This window comes from Onychomys torridus, chromosome 11 (assembly GCF_903995425.1).
Source record: "Onychomys torridus chromosome 11, mOncTor1.1, whole genome shotgun sequence".
Lineage (NCBI taxonomy): Eukaryota > Metazoa > Chordata > Mammalia > Rodentia > Cricetidae > Onychomys > Onychomys torridus.
The window spans coordinates 87,622,693-87,638,876 of record NC_050453.1 but is presented as its reverse complement, the minus strand read 5'-3'; the positions used below and the strand labels follow the sequence as shown (position 1 = coordinate 87,638,876).

Here is a 16,184-nt window from a genome sequence, read left to right as displayed (position 1 = left end):
ACAGTTAAAAATAGAACCCATTTTGTGGAGTTGTGGAGAGAATTGAGTAGAGTGCCCAGTACTCCCAGCAAGTTGTTACCGACTGGGGCCTGCTGTCTTTCCTGGCATCTTTACTGTTTGTGGAAAGTGAGTCTGTCCTTGTTCATGACCCACTTTCCCTTCTTGCTAGCTCAGGCGCTTCTGAAGCTCATTCAGGAAAGTGGCTTCATTTACTCCCTTTCTTCCCACTTACGTGGTTTGGCTTGTGGACCACACATCCTGCCAGTGGAGAATTGCTTGGCTTCATCTTTCCTCACACTGAAGAAAGCAGGCTTTCCTAGCTAGAGGGTATTAATGGTGTGCAGGGCTAGAATTCTTAATTTGGCAAATATAAATAGTTGTAATTTATCTGAGTTTGAGAACTTTTTAGAATGGGACAGAGACCAACGTTTTGCGTGGTTAAATTTATTTACAAGCATGACGTTTTTAACTCTGAGTCATTTGAATATATAATTTTGTATTTCAGAATTTAGGCCTAATTTTTTTCAGTGACTCAATGGTATGGCTTTGTTAGAGCCAGCGATGATGGGCACTGACCTCAGGTAACAAGCTTGAGATGGTTTCAGAGTTATGTGTACATGTGACAAAGCAATCATTTTTCTTGAAGAACTTACAAGTAAGATTGATCTCATGTGTCTAGAGGTAGCTAGAAAGAGCTCTGTGAGACCATGATAAATGAAGACCCCATGGGAATAGGAAGAAGAAAAGTACTAGAGAGGTCCCCCAAAATCCACAAAGATACCTCCACTGTAGACTACTGGCAATGGTCGAGAGAAAGCCTGATCTGACCTAGTCTGGTGATAGGATAGCCAAACACCCTAACTGTCATGCTGGAACTCTCATCTAGTGACTGATGGAAGTGGATGCAGAGATCCATGGCCAGGCCCCAGATGGAGCTCTAGGATTCAAATCAGCGAGAGAGAGGAGGGATTATATGAGCAAGAATTGTTGAGACCATGATTGGAAAAAGCATAGGGACAAATAGTCAAACTAGTGGAAACACATGAACTATGAACCAATAGCTGAGGAGCCCCCAACTGGATCAGGCTCTCTGGATAAGTGAGACAGTTGAATAGCTTGAACTGTTTGGGAGGCCCCCAGGCTGCGGGACCCGGACCTGTCCTTAGTGCATGAGCTGACTGTTTGGAACCTGGGACCTATGCAGGGATACTTTGCTTAGCCTGGAAGGAGGGGACTAGACCTGCCTGGACTGAATCTACCAGGTTGAGCTGAATCCCAGGGGTGTCTTTACCCGGGAGGAGATGGGAATGGAGGGTGGGGAGGATGGGGGGGATGTGAGGAGGGAGGACAGGGGAATCCATGGCTGATATATAAAATGAAATTATAAAATAAAAAATAAAAAGAAAGAGCTCTATGAAGTCCTGGGGTTGTAATTTTAGTTTGAGTCTTTTGTGCTTCAGGTGCTATTTACCAGAGGAGACACAGGAAATTTTGTAAACATTGACTGCATAGACAACTGCCTCTTTCAGGTTCCTGTGCTAAAGCAGAGGAAAAGTGTAGGTTTGCTTATAGTTCTGCTGTGGTGCTTTTGGTTGAAGCTAATAGAGTAGCTTCGGGTATCACTGAATTCTCTCTACACAAACAGCTGATTTTATTGCATTTCCTTCCAAAAGACATGTTACATTAGACTTAAAAATTATCACCTTTTCCTTTCTCCTTTCCCCCACATTGACATCCTTCAGTATAACCATCAGTCTTCTACATTGCTTTAGTCTTCTTGGGACCAGTTTCCCTTTTTACATACTCACCCATACCTGTGAAGGCAGTCTTGAGTTGTCCTGGCTTTCCTCTGCTCTCACCCACTAGCAAACACGTCCTGTGCAAGAAACTCCGAGATCTGCTTAGTGTCCTCCACATGGGCTGGGAAGCCGTTTCTTTGCCACTTTTCCATAGTGAGATAGAAATGTTTCAGAAATGTGTGGTGGTTTGACATTGATATTGTATTCAAGCACTTTATGACAGATTGATTGTCAGGATAATAGCTAATGTAAGCTTTAGATTTGAGTAGCAAGTCATGTGATGGAAGCTGTGTGCTTGTGTGTGCTGAAATGACTTAGAAATGTAGAAATGGGCCCCTTGTCATGGCCTGTGCTCTTACTTACCCATGATCTCCCAGTGTTAGCATTTAGTAGGTAAAGCCCTTGCTGAATACTTTCAATGGACATGAGCATAGCCAGCTATGATGCTACTCTTTCCACTTAACCTGTGGAAAGTCACACATTGCATTGTTCCTGCCTTTGATCTAGAAGCCACAGTGCCACTTCCCGTGAACTGCTATTGCTTGCTCTCCACACCTTTGGGATTCAGATGTGGTGCTTCCTTCTCAATAGCACCTGCTTTGTAGGCTCTGTTTTATCCATTGGTGCATCATCATCACATACTTACAGTTCTCCTAGGGAACATGGCAGAGCACTTCATCTTCTCGATATAAACCCAGAGGTCATTGCCCTGTCCTTGTCGTCATCATCACCACAGCCCTTCCCTGGGTACATGGGTACTTCTTTCATTTTCTTAACTATTTTGCTGAATAAGAAAGCTGTTTTTCTCATTTCACAGATGAGAGTTAGGTGACTGTAGCTCAAGGCTCTCCGCTTCGAGCTCTTCTTCCATACACGGGAGTGCCACCTTTCCTTTCCATTCCTCATTAAAACAAAGTGTTTTATCAGCTTGGCACCAATATGGTGACTTGTGGGTGGGTGGGTTCCTTTTGAAATGAAGATGATAATTCTATTATGGTTATTGAAAGTATAATTTGGGGGAGAACATGAAACATTCTTTAAATTCTTTCAGTCCTGTTGTCTCCAAAATGAAGCTTGTTTTTTATTCATTGTGCACATTCTGCTGGTCTACTGAGCATTTGGAAATAGGCAAATTTCTGAGTTAAGGCCAAATTTTGAATCCTACAACCTAGAACAAGAAAAGAAGGCACTAGGAACATTGTTTTAGGGACATTTGAAGACACCGCGTGCTGCCTGTGGTTGTGGACAAATCCTTGCTCCGTGCTGTCACTCATCCTTGTGGTTTTCAGTCGTTGCCTTCAGGATATCTCTCTTAGTAGTTTATTTATATAGCTCTGTTTCTGAAGGATAAAGCCCAGAGAATGTCTGGTCTTAAGCTCCATGCATAACAACAGTGCCTCTGATCAAATGCACAAGCTCACTGCTTTCTCACCGGGGAGAGATGATGTTGTTTCTTTCCAAAGGAGGCATAGCCTGCCTTGATACCATGAATTGACGTTTTCTTGCAATGGACACTGAATTTACATTTGTTACATTGGTTTTGTATCTCCTCATATTGGTCCACTGTTACTTGTCTTTCACAGCTTATCTGCAATAGCTTCTTCATTCAGCCAACTAATTGTCATGGCAAAGACGGCCGTCTTACCTAACTGTTGATCCCAACTGATGTCCTTCACTTTATGGTTTCTCAAAGTGTCTTCTGTACTTTGTGCAGAGTGGTAATCCATGATTAGAAATTGCTTTGGCTATTAGCCCTGTTCCTGAGAATCAAGAATCCCTGTACCTACGTTTCCATCTCTGTTGCTCCCATTCAGTATGTGGCTTGAGGTTGTCGTCCTTGAGTTTGTCCTTTATGACTGCCTATCCACTTCTATATCCATCTATCTCTTCCTTTAGGAGCCAATGCAGTTTCAATGTGTCTCAGGTGGTTCTGGGTTTATCTCCAATGTTCTTTGCAGTATGGTGTCTATACTTTCCCAGCCTCTTTCTTTGGAAGTAAGTGCCTAGGTGGATACTTTTTCTTCTCTGGAAGTGAATTAGGTAAAATCAGTATACTTGCTCCTCTTCTAGCCTTCATGGCCTAAATTGTGTTTCAAAATATATCATAAAGGCTCAGACCTCTTAGAATTGTAGCTAAAAATAGTTAGTGAATCTTGCCAGTTAAACAAGGCCAGATGCTAAGATTAAAGATGGCATGGGGATTTGAGATACAGTGAGACTTGTCCTTTCCCATTACTGTACACTGTTTAGATTTAGCAGTTTATTTGTAGTATTGTGGTTAAGTAGCTGTGTTTGTGTCCTTCCTCTTTAAGACTGAACATACTCAGAAAGCTTATAGCTGATGAAGTGGACTTTGTGCAGCATGTCACTCAGCTTGACCTGCGAGACAATAAACTTGGTGACTTAGATGTTATGGTTTTCAACAACATAGAAGTTCTGCACTGTGAGAGGAATCAGCTGGTGACATTGAACATTTGTGGCTATTTCCTAAAAGCACTCTACGCTTCTTCTAATGGTGAGTGGCAGAGTACATCCAAGCTGCTCGATTTACCCAGCACCATCATCTACACCTCACTGACTTTATTCTTTCCTCATTTACTAAAATTAGTGTGAAATCCTTCCAAGATTAAAAATGGTCTTGGTATTTACAGGAACCAGAAGGGAAATTTTCATTGTTCCTAGCTTGTTTTTTGTGTCATGATAAATTGCTCCCACTGGTCATGTGTTTCTTCTGTTTAAAATAAGGGACAAGGTAAACTGTTCGTTGGCTTCCTGATTAAATACTGCAAAGTGGAAAAAAAAAACATTGTAGGTTCCATTCAAGACCTGCAATTTCGTGTTCCATTGATGTGGGAGGCCAGCCCCCTACCTTTTGAGGGGTCTGATGAGAGAGGGATAAGGAAATATTAGATAGAAAGGGTCCTAGTTGATGAGAAGAGAGAGAGAAACACAGGACAGCATCGGGAGGGCCAGGATCAATACCCAATGGCCTCTTCCATTTATTCAAAAGACTTTATATAAAAGACTTTATAACAATACCAAGGGGTGGGGCAAAAGACCTCCCCATTGCAAGGTCAAAGCACATTGCACAGCCAAGTATAGACCCTTCCAAACACCTGGTAACGACGTCCATGGTCAAATCATCCCCTTAGGCAGCTTTGCTGGGTAAAGCAAGCTCAGATAGTCAGACCCTGAGTAACTTCTCACTAGGAAACCTCTGGGTCTCCACACATTGACAATAGGAAGATAAACCTGAACTGTGTGCCACAGGAATATCATAAAAGGAAGATTCTTAGTTATTTAATAAGACCTCTTATTTGGGAGTTGTTTATTAATTGTGCGATGTATGGTGTGGCGTCAGATAGTGAGACTTGTAGGAGAGACCCTTGGGAAGAGGAGGTGTGTGATAGAAGTGATGCTTTCAGACTGGTAATGAGAGCAGTGCGCAAGACACACTTAGGGGAGGGGAGTGAGAGAATCCACAACATCAGTACACACACAACAGTGAGAAGCACAAAAACAAATAGCAGAGAGTGGATGACTCATGGTTGCATTGGAAGATGGCTTTGCTCTCCTGCAGTTAAAGTTTACACAAGAAGATGCATTGTACTTCCTAAACCAAACAGAGGAGGGTGAAAGTACAGTGTTTTCTACTTACAGAGTCGCATGGGTAGTAATGTATTTGTGTGGTTTTTTTTTTTTTTCTTCATAGAACTTGTTCAACTTGATGTTTACCCAGTTCCGAATTATCTGTCTTACATGGATGTCTCAAGGTAAGAAGGCAGCACCACATAGAACTGCTGGCCTATTGGAGAGTTCTTTAGATGATTCTATCCAAGCCTATGCCTAAGACTGTAGCATGAATCTTAAAGGGTCTTATTAATGAAAATAAACCTGGAGCAAGGCTGAATGATCAGAGAAGCAGAACAAGCCACAGCTACCTCACCTTGTCATTTTCTCAGCTGATCCTGTTTCCTCAGACTGGAAGCCTCTGAGTCCTCACCCAAATGAATCTCAGCTGAACTGTGCTGCTCAAAGTCTAAAAGCTTAACCAGCCAAAAGCTTCTAGTTCCTGGTTTTCACGCCTTATATACCTTTCTGCTTTCTGACATCACTTCCTGGGATTAAAGGCGTGAGTCACCCATGCCTGGCTGTTTCCAGTGTGACTTTAAACTCTCGGAGATCCGGATGGATCTCTGCCTCTCAAGTAATAGGATTAAAGGTGTGAATGACACCATTTTCTGGCCTCTATTTCTATCTAGTGGCTGTTCTGTTCTCTGACCCCAGATAAGTTTATTAGAGTGCACAATATTTTGGGGAACACAATAGCACCATATAAGAGGTTTTATAGATTTTGAAAGAAAGTAATAAAAACTAAAGTGTTTTAAGATAATAAAAATTAAACTTAATTTAAAATTTCATCAAAAAAAAAAAAATCAGGTGCCTTTGGGTGCCATCTTTTTGTGTTTTTCCTGTACCTGAGTTCAAAGTCAAGGGCACATCCAAGCTAAGCAAGCTCCTACCACTGAGGTAGTACCCCCAGCTCTGGAACTAATTTGGACCCTAGGTTTGTACCTAAAAGTTTGGAAGCTAGAGGGTGACTTGAAGGTGCAGTAGCCCTTATATATATTAGTTAGACCTTGTGTGTTTTTTCCTGAAATACGACACTGCCTTTTAAAGCACTGTGTGTCTCTAAGTTTCTTTTTGTCGCTTTGTACACACATGTACTTGCCAAAGACTCTGCGAGCTGTTGGGCTCTTCGCTTGTTGTAGGTAGGCAGACCCCTGACTGTAATGCAGCTTTGCTTCTGCAGTGGGTCTTACGTACTCCAGTGCCTAAAAATACACACGTAGATTTTTTTCCCCCAATGACATAAAGGCCTGGCTTTGTCTACAGTATGAATTTACACAAGTGAAACTTCAGTAATTTTAACCTACTAAAACTGAAACTCATTTTAAGGAAATACCTCAAATTGCAGAACACATGAGATCTGCCTCTCTGAAGATCCCAACTGTAAGCCATTTGAGGGTGTGAGCTGTGGTGTGTTGTGAGTCTCCACCCATTGTACTCCTAATGGCAGTGTGAGTCCTAAGGTATAGACTTTACCTTCATCATGAAAGCACACAAATTTAGCTATTTTAATAATAAATGCCTTTTCAGTTTTTAGCTATTGGGAGAATTATTCCAATTGTAACTTTACTATAAACTTAGATATAAAGTTCTTTGAATTGTTTCATGAATTTCCTATTAAATTGCTACTTTTATTTATTTAATGGGTTTTTGTCCCACTCCTTATCAACTCTGGACTTAATTTTTCAGCTTTTAAATGAAAATAAGAATTTGTATACATAGGTATATATACTTCAGAGAGTTAGCTATAGAAAGAACCTGTTTTCCTCTAACTCCTAGAATATAATTGGCACATAGTCCTCATTGGAATCCCCAGGTCAGAACTCTGAACTTGTCACTTAAATATTGTTCATCTTCCTTTGTGACTCTAGCACCTCCTGCCTCGAGTGTGCATGCCTGCTTCATGTGTACTGCCTCCCAGGGGGTCAAGAAAGGTCTTTAGTGGGACCTTAAGAGTCCTTCAGCACAGTTCTACACTGTTTTGACATTTGTCGTTTTAATTTCCCTGTGCTGGGATTGCTTTTATGAAGGAGTTCTTCCACTTTCCTATCTTGTTAATTTGCTTCAAGAGTTAACTGTAATGAAATAAAACAGTTCTTAGAGCACAGCAGTGTGGGCCTGTATAAATGGTAGGAAAATAATGCCTCCTATTTCCATATTTAGTGAAATAGTTTGTAACTTTTTCTTACTTCATTGATCAGTCCACCATTGTGTTAAAATGTCTTCTGTTCTTTTCCCAAGCATCATATTTTTTCAACTTTGTGTATTTGTTCATAATGAATTCATCTTGACAAACATGTATGAGGTCTTTGGTTCTATCCCTCAAGAGTGGGCATGGAGAGGAAAGAAGTACTTAAAATGCTTTTATGTGTTCCTGACTATGTATTTTTGTTTAAAGCTAAAAGGAAGCAATTCAAATATAGTATATTTTCCTAGGGGCCAGATCATTTAATAAAAGTTATTATTGGTTCAGTTCACTTGTTTATAGTAACTAACTATTGTTAAATGCCCAAGTAAACATTTTCAAATAATTAATTTTGTTTTAACTGTTAATGCACCATTTCACTTCCCATTCTTCCCAGTGGCTGTATTTTCATGATGCCAAGTAAAATTGGGAATTATTTAATGCCAGTGATAAAAATGTAAACTTGAAAGTAATACTTGGTTACTTTATCATTTGGCTTACCTGGATCACTTTTTCCCTCTCTTTCTGAATTTGTAGTGGTCTTTAAAGAGGTGTTAACATCTGAGAGATAGCAATCTTTTAGTTGTTAGAGATATTGCAGATGTGTATCTGTTAGTATTTATTTCTTCTGTTATAATAATTCATCTTTAAATTTAAAATGTGATGATTTCATATATCCTGTTGATCTTGCTCATTGCATTTTGGCATTTTTTAAAGTATTTTATTTCTCTGTAGTTGTTTTTTTTAGTTTTTTTGTTTTTTGTTTTGGTTTTTCAAGACAGGGTTTCTCTGTGTAGCTTTGTGCCTTGCCAGGAACTCGATTTGGATACCAGGTTGGCCTTGAACTCACAGAGATCTGCCTGGCTCTGCCTCCCGAGTGCTGGGATTAAAGGCATGTGCCACCACCGCCAGGCTTCCATCTGTAGTTGTTTTGAGCTTAAAAGTATATTTGAGGGGCTAGAGAGATTGTCCAGCAGTAAAAAGTGTGCTGATCTTGTAGAGGACTGGATTTCACTTCCAGCACCCATACCAATGACTCTCAACTGCCTGTAGCTCCAGCTCCAGGGGATCCTTTGCCTTCCTCTGGCCTCAGTGGCCACCTGTATGAATGTGTACATATATACAGACATATATAAATTAAAAAAAAATTAAACTAGATATTTGAGGCCAGATATAATTTTCCCCTCTCCCCTCCCCCTTTTCAGATTTAATTTTTAAAATAATATATAATATTTTTTATGTTCTTATCTTTAGAAACTGCCTAGAAAATGTGCCTGAGTGGGTATGTGAAAGCCGAAAGTTAGAAGTTTTAGATATTGGCCATAATCAAATATGTGAACTTCCAGCCCGGTAAGTATTTCAGCTAAAATGAAAGGATACAAAAAAAACCCAGTAATGATATGCTGACTTAGTGTTTATCTTATTAGCTTGTTATGAACCCCAAGACAGTCTGTTTTCAAATGTGTTCATTGTTTTTTATTCCTGTATCGTTATGGAGTAGAGAGCAGAGTAAGTCTTTGATGTTCAGGCTGACATTGCAGATCCATACCAGGTGTAGTACTTATTGGAAAATTACAAATAAGCCAGGAATGCTCAGAGACTCAGTAAACAGTATAAATGGCTTACCTCTGGGATCTTAATTCTTTCAGAATCTCTACTCTGTTAACAATATGTCTTGCCCTAGATAATTTTTGTTTTCCCAGGAATACAGTTTTGGTGGTGGCAGGACATGAGGCAGGTGGATATGGTTAGATGACTAAAGCTTGAAAAAGCAAACTAGGTTGTCTTTTTCTCTTTGATTTCAAATTTGAAATAGGAACGCTACAAACTTCATTTTCTTTCTCTCCTTTACCTCTTACCTTTTTTCATAATTTGTGTTTTTTAATAGTGTTCGGGGTGTGTGTGCATGGTGCACACGTGGAGGTCAGAGGACTGCCTGGGGTCTTCCCTGTCTCCTTGGAGAAGACTAGGTCCTCTTGATGCACTGATCCTTGTTTCACCTGTAGAAGCACACGGGCTTCATGCCTGAGTGCCTCTGCTTCCGGCTTTACAGGTTCTGAGCATCTAAATGCAGCTTGTCAGTCCTCACTGCAAGAGCTCTACCCACTGACTCATCTCCCCATCATGATTTGTCCTTTAGTAACAAGATCTTTGAAGTAGCCATGTGATGATTTCCAGTATCTGTAGATAGAAAAAAATCCTTTCCCGTTGAGTTATTTTGACTAGCCCGGTAGTTACTAAGCTGTTGGAAATGTCTTTCCTAGGCCATCGTGGGAACTTTCTGTGATGAACATGGTGTTCACCTTAGTGCTCCTACGGTCTGCATGCGATGCCTGGTATTTGCAGTGTGGCTCTTCTGACCAAGACACTGATTGTTAACTTTAATTTAAGTAGTAATTTAAACTTAATTAATGGCCAGTTGCCACCAGAATTTGAGTTCAGTTATTTCAACATTTTTAGCCAATCATAGGACAGAGAAAAGTTGTTTCTGTCAATGTATAATCAGAAATAGCAATACAAATAAGATAAAAGTAACATTTAGCTTAACCTTTAATTGATCTTTATATCGGAATTTTTAGTTGACTTCTGAAAATGTGAGTAGGTGCTGGGGAGACAGCTCAGTCAGCAAAATGCCTACCACACAAGTAGAAGGGCCTGAGTGTGGGTCCTCAGTATCCACATAAAAAAGCCAAGCCTGGTCCCATGTATGTGTAACCCTAACCCTGGAAGCAGACACAAGTGGGTCCCTGCAGTGCAGTGGCCAGCCTGTCTGGCCAGTTGGTGGGCCATGGTTCAGTGGGGAGATGCTGCCTCAGAAAAATTAAGAATGATTGAAGAAGATAGCCACTGTTGACTTCTGTCTCTGTCTCTGTCTCTGTCTCTGTCTCTGTCTCTCTCTTTCTCTCTCTCACTCACACACACACACACACACACACACACACACACACACTCACTGAGCACCTGAGGTGTAACTAGTTCTAGTGGAGAAGGACTGTAGGTATAGATACCAAATATGAACAGATGTGAAATATTTATAACACCACTAAAAGAATTTTAGGTAGGGCAGTGGTGGCACACGCCTTTAATCCCAGCACTCGGGAGGCAGAGCCAGGCAGATCTCTGTGAGTTTGAGGCTAGCCTGGGCTACAGAGTGAGTTCCAGAACAGACACCAAAGCTACACAGAGAAACCCTGTCTTGAAAAACCAAAAAAAAAGAAAAGAAAAAAAAAAAGAATTTTAGACATAGTGAGTCAAGTGATACAAATTATCTTAATGTGGCACCATAGAGTTTCCAAATGCCTATGTAGCTACCTTTGTGTTAGAATATTGCTCTCATTAAATAAATCCAATAAGTTCAGTCCCTGAAATGATTCATTTTTCTTCATTCTTCAGCCATCATAATATCCATAAATCTGATCCATTTAAAAATGCTTTCTGCCCCCAGAATATTAGTTAATTGAGCATTTAATTGACCCTCATGCAGCAATCATCACTAGAGAGAAAGACGGTCAGACATACAGACACAGACTTTTTAGACCCAGTGCTTTCAGAAGAGGAACATGAAAAAGAAAATGGTCACATTTAGGGAGGAAAATTGTTGGAAAACTTTTTACCATTGTCTGTCTTACTATTCTTCCATCTTGTCTTTCTCACCTCAGTCCAACAAGTGGCATATCAGGGACTAAATGATAAGAAATACAAGATAACGAGATTTTACCATTTTCCCAAAGCCGCAGCTGACTGGCTCTGTACCATTATCGGCTTTTGTGGATCTAAACAAATGCTTATTCAGAGTAAATGCCAAGTGTTATATCGTCATGGAATTCAGTGTTTCTCTCTGTATTTTAATGTGAAACAAAAACAATACCTATTGCTCTTTGAGACCTCAGTGTTGAGTTGCAGATTTTGTACAAATCCAGTTGGTAGTCTAATATTCAAGCAAAAGTAATTCATTAGAATTGACTTTATATTTAAACTTTGTTTCTGTAAGGAGGGTATATGATGAGTTCAACCAAACAAATTATTTATTATTTATAAGTGAAAACTACATGAAAAGAAAAGTAACACTTTATTGCTGAGACAGAACCCAGAAGGTTTGAACTCACTCTAGTTCTCACTTGGTGTTAACACTGCCATCAGTTGAACCCTCCCCATTCTACTCTCCTGAGGAGAGAGTGTCTACTTCAGTATAGGGTGAAACTAAGGATCCCTAAAATATATGGGCATTAGGGAGAGAAAAGGGGAAACTAAATTATGAAGTAAAATGTAACTTTTTATTAGGTGTACTTAAAAAGCTTACTGTCATTGAAGACTTTGCTTACTCTTAATCATCTCTGTGAATTGCTGTGCTTATTCGGACTCCAGACAGGACTTTGGCCTTGTAGGTCTGAAGAAGCGCACAGCCTTGGAAAGCTCCCCTTTGGATCAGGGTTAGACCAAGCTCCTGAGTGTTTCCTTCTGTGAAACAGATATAGAAAGCACTGAAATACAAATAGCTCCAAGTTTCTGTTAAAATAAACCTGCTAAAGCTAGGGAGAGAACTCAGCATTCAGGAGCACTGGCAGCTCTTGCGTAAGCCTGAGTTCAGTTCCCAGCACCCACATGATGGCTTGCAGCCACCTGTAACTTCAGATCAAGGGATCGGATGCCCTCTTCCCACCTCCACAGGCACCAGGTACCCATGTGGTGTACATATAGGGAAAACACTCATACACATTGACTAAAATAAATTAATAAATTAAGGTTAGCCTGTACTGAATTAATGTATAATTTGTGGAATGATGATTATTTAAATCCTACTTTTTTTACCTTCATCCTGAATTAGCCCTATATAAATAGTTGCCTTCTGGTTTTTGTCCCTTTCATACAGCTTATTTTGTAATAGTAGTCTCCGGAAATTGCTGGCAGGTCACAACCAGTTGGCAAGGCTTCCTGAAAGACTAGAGAGAACATCGGTGGAGGTCTTGGATGTGCAACATAACCAGCTCATTGAGCTCCCACCTAACCTTCTCATGAAGGCTGACAGGTAAAGCGTTTTGGTATTTAACTGAGCCTGTATGTGGTGCCTGTCACTGAGGATTTTATCACAGATGATCTGAGCTCATTTGTGGGAACTTCATTATCTCTCCTAGGTGTATGAAAATTTGGTTTAGCTAGCCACCTTTCTACCATTTTGTGTGGGATGGAGAAAGCAGAATCCTGCAGATCTTTACTGATGTCACTGCTCTTTGTAGAGGAAGGTATTTTGTACTGTGCTAAAGATGTGTCTTGGAAATGAGATGTGAACTCTTACACCACTCCTTGGACAGGAATTGTGCAGGAACTTTTAGGCTTTGCTTAATTATCTAATTGTCTTCATTTCTATTTGCTGTGGGAAATCTCCCTGACAAAGACAACTTAGGAGAGAAATAATTGATTTGGTTCACGATTTTGGTTATAATCCCTGTATTTCAAGGAAGTTAAGGCACCAGGAACTTGAAACAGCTTGGTCACATTCCATGCATAGTCAAGTGCTGAGAACAGTAAATTAATGTGTTCATGTCAGTGTTCAACTCATTTCATTTGCTCGTATACGATCCAGGAATCTCTGCCCAGGGAATGGTGCTACCCACAGTGGATTGGTGTTCTGTTCCCAATAATCAAAAGTTCTAATTTTAGATTTTTGACATAGTAGAAATTGAACCCAGAGCCTGATATATGTTGGGCTATACACAAACGTTCTGAGCTGCTTCCCTCAGATTTGAACAGTTTTCCTAAATAATTGTATCTAAGCATTTGAAGAAGTAGGTTTGATGAGGGATTGTGGTAGTTCAAATGTAATTGGCCCTCATAAGCTCATAGGGAGTGGCACTATTAGGAGTATGGCTTTATTGGAGTAGGTGTGACCTTGTTGGAGTAAGTGTGTCACTGTGGGGTGGGCATTGAGGTCTCATATAGGCTCAAGCCACACTCGGTGTCTCAGTTCACTTTCTGTTGCCTGATGATCAAGATGTAGACCTCTCAGCTCCTTTTCCAGCACCATGTCTGCCTAGACGCCACCATGTCACACCATGATGATAATGGACTAAACCTCTGAAACCATAAGCCGCCTCATTAAATGTTTTCCTTTTTTAAGAGTTGCTGTGGCAATGGTGTCTCTTCACAACAATAGAAACTATAAGACAGGGATTAATTTAAATGTTAAGAGAAAATTTGTTTTCCTTTTGAAATTCAGTGAACATTTGGTTGGAGGTTGAGAGAAAGACCACAGAGTAGGCAAGTTGTAATTCCTGGCAACTGCCAGAAAGAGGGAGATGGAGAGGAGGAGGCTGGAAATGTGAGCCTTTTGAATCCTGGTCAGCAGTGGAGATCTGCAGGCCACTGTCAAAAGGGAACCAGTGGCCGTCAGAGAAAGCACCCGAGTTTTGGGCTTTTTAGGAAACAGCCTTGTGGCAAGTGTCTTGCACACTTGTTGTGATTTGTCTTAGCTAGTGGTTCAGCCACTGTGCTCGGTGCCTTGGACACTGAAAAGTGTTGGCTGTAGCTGTATTGCCAAGTCACTTAAGCCTAGTAGACCGCTTGAAAACACCTGCACAATGACGTACTAGAAGTCAGACTTGAGGATAGCAAAGGCAGACACAGGGACAGCCTGGCTTCTTGGTATGAGGAGGAGCACTTGGTTGCTGACTGGCAAGATGAATTCACTGTTTGTGTTTAGCAGGTAGCTGGTAGGCATTATTGAAATCACATGAATTCTTCTGCCACTTTACTCCATGAATCAAGTCTTAACAATATTTGTTTTTTAATATTCTTTGTGATAATAAATTATTGTTTCCAGTTCTGGGTTAGACTGTATAACTGAGAATAGCACATACTGGGCTGCTCTCCCTGTTAGCAGGGAGTTGATAAACAAATAAGAGAAGGGAATCTACTTTCAATTAGGTGACTTTTAGTAAAAAAGTAATTTCTCTCTGGAATCTTGTGGCCCATCTTGTTAGCATTCTTACAACCTGACCACCAGTTTATGAATTTACTTTTTATATTCACCTCTGAGTTTTATTTGATTGCTTTTAAAAAATGGCAGTTCACACTCTGTACTTGAAGTGTCACACTATAAATATAAATACATGTACACTTGTGACAATTAAAATTAACACATATTTTAAAATAAACATAAGCTCATAGCCCAGAGTTGTAGATGGATGTGAAATTTGATGCACCATGTATTGTTAAGAAATTGACTGTGATATTACATCTTGAGAGAGGTCAGTATTTGGTTTTGTTGGGTAGACTGGTAAATATTCGACTCCTCATCTTGCTGAACATCTTTTTGCTCTGTGATGAGAGTTCTCATGATGGAAACACCAAAGGAGTTTCAGATACTTGGCTGTCACCAACAGATGGTCAAAGGAAGGCTAGGTAATCCCCCGTGGGTCACCAGAGTGGATGAGTCACAGCCAGAGGCACTGCCATCCTTCTGTTCTTTCTTAGAGTCTTGGCAGTGACTGACTCCCTATCCACCTAGGCTCATCATGCACATTTGATGGCCAGACAGCTTCTCCTGATGGAATTAGTCCAACTAACAAAGCTGCAATGAATACTTTCAAAGGAAAATTGTATAGACTCTGGTAGTGGCAGGACCCAGGTCTGTTTTTATACCTGGTTGGAGCAGTCCAAGGATGCTCAGAGGCAGGAGATGGAGGTGGGGATAGCTATGCGCCATTGAGGTTCATGGTATTTCTCATTTGTACTCATTAACTATCCCCAGAGTATTAGTCACACCATAAACCATAAGCTTGAGTGACTCAGATAGAATATGTGTAAATATCAAAGGAACTAAAAGAGAACAGAAAATCAGAAGAAGGTGATCAATTGACCATGACAACTGGTGCTCTTTGGCAAAGGCAGATATTTCTGGCATTTTGAAAAGCTGAGTTGCCCACACTTTTTTATTTAAGTGAGCTATCTTTGAAGTTCTGATGTTTGGAGGGATGTGGTAGATTAAAAGTGTTTCTAAAAGCAAGTCTTCAGAATCCTTTAGAGAACTTGAAGATTCCTGGCTTTTATCTCAGTTCCACTGACTGAGATGTTAGAAGGAGAGCCGGGATCAGCATATTTAATGAGGTCAACCTCGTGATTCTAGTATGCAAGCTCCACCAAACACTGAAAGCTCAAGGTGACCACAGGAGATCCTGCTGACAAATAAATTCCTAGCGAAGACTCAGTGGTACTTGGGATAGCACATACATACTTCATCTCTTATGTTTCTCAAATATTTGTATGTGGCCACTCTTCAGAGATTATTAGCATCAAAATCAGCTGGCAGGTTTGTCAAAAGCAGAGAGTCAGCCAGTGAGAATTAGACTACATAGAAAAGTTCCAAGATTTCCCGGGACCCTGGGGAAGGGAGGGTGGGCATCAGAGGATGGCCAGTTATGAGATTTTGACAGGGGTCATACTCTGGTGACTAGTTCCACATGGGGCTAACAGGAATGGTCCAGAAGGCTTTAACCAAATATTCTGAATGTTCATAAGAGTAGCCATGAATACTGTCCAAGAAGGATCATTAAGAGTGGAGAGTCAGTCACTTG

The 16,184-nt window shown here is 40.5% G+C and overlaps 1 protein-coding gene across 1 annotated transcript in view; it reads left to right on the top strand.

The window, feature by feature from the left end:
* Phlpp1 (PH domain and leucine rich repeat protein phosphatase 1) overlaps positions 1-16,184 on the top strand; it is a 208,505-nt gene that overhangs the window by 149,007 nt on the left and 43,314 nt on the right. The window contains exons 7-10 of the mRNA XM_036203005.1: positions 4,112-4,314; positions 5,512-5,572; positions 8,869-8,964; positions 12,485-12,640. Of these exons, the coding sequence (XP_036058898.1) occupies positions 4,112-4,314; positions 5,512-5,572; positions 8,869-8,964; positions 12,485-12,640 (516 nt within the window). The remainder of the gene's footprint in view (positions 1-4,111; positions 4,315-5,511; positions 5,573-8,868; positions 8,965-12,484; positions 12,641-16,184) is intronic.